The sequence below is a fragment of the Antrostomus carolinensis genome, unplaced genomic scaffold (assembly GCF_000700745.2).
Source record: "Antrostomus carolinensis isolate BGI_N321 unplaced genomic scaffold, ASM70074v2 scaffold7693, whole genome shotgun sequence".
NCBI classification, from domain to species: Eukaryota; Metazoa; Chordata; class Aves; order Caprimulgiformes; family Caprimulgidae; genus Antrostomus; species Antrostomus carolinensis.
The window spans coordinates 1-5618 of record NW_010303074.1 but is presented as its reverse complement, the minus strand read 5'-3'; the positions used below and the strand labels follow the sequence as shown (position 1 = coordinate 5618).

General features: G+C 38.4%; 1 protein-coding gene across 1 annotated transcript; it reads right to left on the bottom strand.

The window, feature by feature from the left end:
* Nucleotides 1-1268: 1268 nt before the first annotated feature.
* Nucleotides 1269-4631, bottom strand: UQCRB (ubiquinol-cytochrome c reductase binding protein). Its single transcript, XM_010163966.1, has 3 exons — nucleotides 4561-4631; nucleotides 2643-2809; nucleotides 1269-1506 (listed from the first exon to the last, which is right to left on the bottom strand). Exons 2-3 carry the CDS (start codon nucleotides 2802-2804, stop codon nucleotides 1429-1431), a joined length of 240 nt encoding a protein of 79 aa, XP_010162268.1. The 5' UTR covers nucleotides 2805-2809; nucleotides 4561-4631; the 3' UTR covers nucleotides 1269-1428.
* Nucleotides 4632-5618: the final 987 nt, after the last annotated feature.

Here is a 5618-nt window from a genome sequence, read left to right as displayed (position 1 = left end):
TAATGTATGCTTCAATCATATAAGGTTTTACTATAGGAAATGAAAGAAACCTTGCATTCTTAATACAATTTCCCCACAGACTTCTAAGGAATATTGGTGATGTAGGTATTTTTACAGCATTGTGTTTTATCACATTAGGCTGTCAATTTCTGAAATAAGTATTTTGCCCAGGTATCACTGTCGCCATCCTACAGATGTAAACTGAAGCAAGCAAATGAAGGTTAGTAAGAGTGATGAGCAAAGCGTTAAAAGACAGTTTCCATTCTAACTTCTAATCCACTATTGTATTTATCTGGTCACACCAATTAAAAACTACAGACATGGTTTGCTCCTTATTTATGTAACTTTCTTTTTTTCTAAACTGCTCTAGCTTTTGGTCAATGGATTCTTGCTTTTGGCAGACAAGGATCCATAACCAGAAGGAAAAAACAAGCCTTGGTACTATCACACAAGATTATGTACTTCAGAGGGCTATGCGATAGGCTTTGAAATGCAGGTGTAATACCAAAATCTGTCTGATTAACACTACCATTAAACCATGGACCACCAAACTCAAGGTCTTCAGCCAGCAATGGATGGTATTTTCTGGATACAACTGAATTCCTTCTGTTTTTAAGCACAGCCTGATTTCCACGTGTATCTCTAATGTGATTAAGCCTGATAGTTTAAAATACTTGATACCAATCACTGTAAACAACAGCATGCTCCAGGCCATGAAAAAAAAAAAAGGAAGTGACTTATGCTGCTGAAGGCACACCAGCTTACCACTTTTACCCTTTTTTAAAAGGATAAAAAGTCTCAAGAAGCTGAAGCGAAAAAGTCATTGTGGTTTATACGAAACCAGTCTTTTAAGGATTAGCAATATATAAAAAACTAGCACAACATTTCCTGATTCTGTGATTGAGAAATCAGCTATATTTTCCATTATTATAATACATATGTGCTTAGATGCACAGAATATTACATTCTGCTGTCTCGTGATGCCATCGTAACATCAAGCACTGGTCCAGTATTGTTGTCTACAGGGAGAAGTGATGAAGGAAATGAGCACTCTCTCTTTTAATTGAACAGAGCAACAAGTACCAACAGCCTTGCACGTTTCTTACCTAACCCTACAACTGCAAAAAACAGCTGCACTATGAAAAGGGTGAGAATCAAAAAGCTGGAATGAAGACTGCATACCACTAAGCTAATATGTAATGTATATGCTCATAGGAAAGATCTGAACATTAGCTTGTTAACATTTATAAAGAACTCTTCCAAGTAGATTTTATACTTTGACATGTTTATTTTAGTTGGATGAACAGAGTCAATGAACAAGCTGAAACAGTACTCCTCAGCCTCACATTTGCCTCCCTGTGGACTTCTACAACCAAATGTTTAAAAATATCAGAAATATGTAGATATTTGCATGAAGTAGTTCAATAGTTATTTCTTGTTCCATGCTTCTCTTTCAAGTCTTTCACGGATTACTTCTTTTAGGTATGGTTCAAGATAATGCTTATCCTGAAAAAGAAGAGAATACATTTAAACTTATAGGAAGGTCCAGAAGCATCTCCAAGCCATTGCTACAGATTACTTCTCATTTCTCCTCAGATTTGACTAAAACCCAACCTAACAAGAAAAAAAAAAATGAAATCAAACATTACTTACTCTGAAAAGGTAAACTTTGCAGACCTGGCAGATACAATGACAAGTTCTTTACTGCAGCAACCACTAATTCCTAATGCTCTGCCAACAGTAACAAGCAAAGAGATGCTTCCAGCTATACCTTTAGAAACAATGTCCTTTTGGCAGATACCTAAATACACAAGATCCATTTTAATTAGCTCAAAGTCCAACTATAATACTCTGGAGAAGCTAATTTTGAACTTAACTTCTAAACAGCACTGTAAACTTGGATTTGATGTAACACCTTAACTGTGTTTAACACTTATAAACCAAACTGCTGCTGAAGAAATTACACAACCAGTTATTCAATGCAGCAGTTACCTAAATATGATCAATAACACCAAAAGAAACAGCCTCTGTTTCGACAGGGAAAGATAATACCCTTATACTATCCTGTAGGCAAAAGTTCAGTGGTAAGATTCCTCTCTGCCTGGCAATCTGGAGAAAGCAGAGATGCACAGTAAAGCAAAGTCTGTGAATCAATCCACTAAAAAAAAAAGAAAGTTTAATCTTTTTTTCAAATTACAAGACAACAAGATTTCCCTTTCAATTATTCTTCTTTAGCATCTTCACGAATGAAAGTGTCGATTTGAGATTTTCTACAAAATTAAGAAATTAATCAGAAAATCAAGAGACCATTTATAAGAATTTCCAAGCTAGTTAGAGCGTATTCCTTCATCTGACAGCTTAGAAGACATATTTTGTCTGAATACAAACAATGTGCTATGGCTCTGAGCTGAGCTGTAGTTTAAGCTTTCATCATCTCAAACAAAATTTTCCAATTTCCACTGAAAAACAGATTTTTAAACAGTGACCAAAAGCTGTGTTTTCCAGAGGCATCCTATGAGATACACACTCATTTAGTCATTATAGAACATGTAAGCTTGTATCTCTTCAGAGACTGAAAACTACCAAGACCACTCAGTGGTACCATTTAAGACCTCTACCTTGGAAACATTCTGTACACATACCTCTTCATATTTCACCCACTGGTCTTTTGGAAGGATCTGATGTTTCAGGCTTAAGTCTAAAGCTCGCTTTATGCGAAATATTCTTTCATTGTAAAGATGTTCTGGAAGCCTCTTCAGTGCTTCTTTTACATCATCATCTTCATACAAAGTATCATCTCGCATTAATCCTGTACCAAGAAGATTTTACAATATCATGTTTTAAAGTAAGATTTAGAATTAACACAGGTGTTTCTACGTAACATGGGCAAAATAATTCCAGTGCAAAATTATGAAGAAAAACCAAACCAATCCAGGAGAAGAGAACTCACTAATTGCTCACAGAGAACAAACTCTAAACACCGGGTTTCACATACTCTATTTACTTGTTTTTACAAGGAAAAATGGGTATTTAATTCAATGTGTTTCATAGCAGTGTATATATATATAGAGAGAGAACAATAACTACTCTGGATCTGAGGGGTGGGCTCATGCTCATCTAGTTTTGTATCGGTATTTAAGATGACTGTCTAGTTAAAGAGTTTAAGAGCTCTGAATCCATTAGAGTCCGTCAACCACAAAGGTGACTTCTTCAGTACTGAAGAATTATTCTCCAAACTCCACTGTGCATAATGACTAGACCTCCACTGACTATATTAAGCTATATAAACCTGAAGCTAGGTGTTTGTGCACGAGCTGGTTCCCTCCAACACCATCCCAAATCAGTAGTTAAATCAGGGAGAAGTAACTACTCTTCTCAAAGCCAAGAACATCCTCACAGTGTTTGTGGAACAAAGGATTCCTGAAATTCAACCAACTCTGCTTTAAGTTTCAGTATTAACAGCATAGGGCGAAGCGCTGGTTCTGTAGCATTCCACGACTGCTGCAGATTACCAGAGTACACCCACTGCCTTGTGGTTAAAGGTTTTGACCTCACCCGACTGAGTTGGCAACAGTCTCCCAATAAAACAGAAATTTCTTTTGAGCCACATACAAACTTGAATTCAAGTTTGTAACTTATGTCAAAGGCACAAGGAAAATGGCTGCTAGCTTAATCAACAGATTAAATTTAGTGTTTCTCCTCAGTTTTCAGTCACATACCCAGAAAAGCAGGAAAAAGTATTAATGCCTTTAAGAATTTCAGTAGACAGCTATAAAAAGAGGGGCTAAACACTGCATCTCTAGAGGAAAGACCTAAGCTTGTTCCTGTACAGTTGTCTTGCAATTTTCTTCTCTAACTTCCCTAGGGCAGGTATGTTAACTTCCTTTAAATGATTCGTTCATATTGCAGTCAGCAATAAATTACAGCCTCTGAACACTCAGATTCTCTCGTCATTCGAGAACAGTTCTGTCATCTAAATAGTTAAAACAAACTTGGTAACAACTCTGAACAAATTGAAGACAATACCATCAAGGGCAATCTCCTCTACTTAAGGAAATACTATTTTTACACCTACTTCACCACTGCACAGGCCAGAGAAACACCAAGTTATGGTGATATAAAGGGCAGAACTAACTAAATCCTTTTTTGCACTTGGGATACTTTGCGTAAGTATCGCAGACTGCTATCAGTGGGAACCTCTCCAGCTTCATGGGCAGCCTTTGGGTTAGAAGTTACTGGCCAGTGCAAGTGACTTGGTGGGAAACGAGAAATAATAAAGCTTCCAGGACTCCTTTGTGAAAGTGTTTTCAACTGCTTCAGCTTAACATTAGCTTTTGTAAGTTATTTCACTGAAAACAAAGGCAAACACAGAAACAACAGAAAAGTTCATTACTAGGAAGAAATCATGACGCCTGAAACTATTGCTAGCTTTTCCCCCACAAAAGCAGTAGCTAATTTTAACCAAAAAGACAACTGCACATACATACATCAGTTATGAACCATAACTAGTTTGAGGATGGTTACGTTTGCAGAGATTCCAAAACTCAATGAAGCACTTACCGAGTTTGTTGAATCCAGCTGCGTTGTAGTACCACTTGCGAACCCTGTCTAACAGGCGACCGCCTCCTGCAACTGAATGCGACCGTCGTCAGTTGCAGAGCAAGATAAAATCCAGCATTTACACTCTACTGTGACAGTACACAAGTATTTGCTGGCCTCCTTCACATGCAGTAAAGCAACACTATGTGAGGTTTGAACATATATGACTTGCCCTCTCTGCTTTTCAGTAACCCTTACCTGGCACTGGACAGGCAGAATGAGTGCTTGCTACGTGACCTTTGTTTCACTATATTTGAACATTAGATTGCTTCAAGACTTGGAACAATGCTAACAGTTCATTGTCAAGAACAGCACCAATGCTTTTAGGCTCCATAACTCTTGCTTGAGTTAAAAGCATAACATTCTACATAAAGCAAAACCACTACGCTTTTCAAATAATTTATCAAAGTTCCACAGCTCTCACTATGGGCTAATTCAACTTCAAGGCCAGCATATTATTATGCTGTTAACCTTCTGCTCTCCTCTCCAGTTACTTAAATGCTATTCCAGAGCCTTCTTTTTCAAAGAGCTGCCAAAGTCAACTGGAAAGTCAACACTGAAACCTCAAAAAAAAGTTAATTGACTTTAAAAGAAAAAAAATAAAACACATCACATGTAGAATGCTCATCTTTCCTTGACTGTAATTGTGGATAGCAACAAAAGTAGTGTATGTGCAATCAAGTTCAGTGCAGTACCAAAGACCATTAAAGTGACTGAACCAGGGGTCTAGAAATCCAGAAACAGCACAACACAGGCAATGCTGCCAGGGCAAGCCATCTTTCATGACTTTAAGCCATTTATGACTAAATCACCCCACAAAAGCAGTGCTACGTGTGACACCAGTGGGCCACTGGCCCACCACCTCATCAGGCCTTATTCCTTGGTCCATTGAACCAACGAAGGCTGCAGTCACTCTCCGGGCAGGGCAGCGGTCCCCGGGGCCCCTCCAGAGAAGCCCACGGGCTCCGCCACTGCTCCTCGGGCCTCTCAGTACCGCAGCCAGGCTCCCTCCGCTGAGG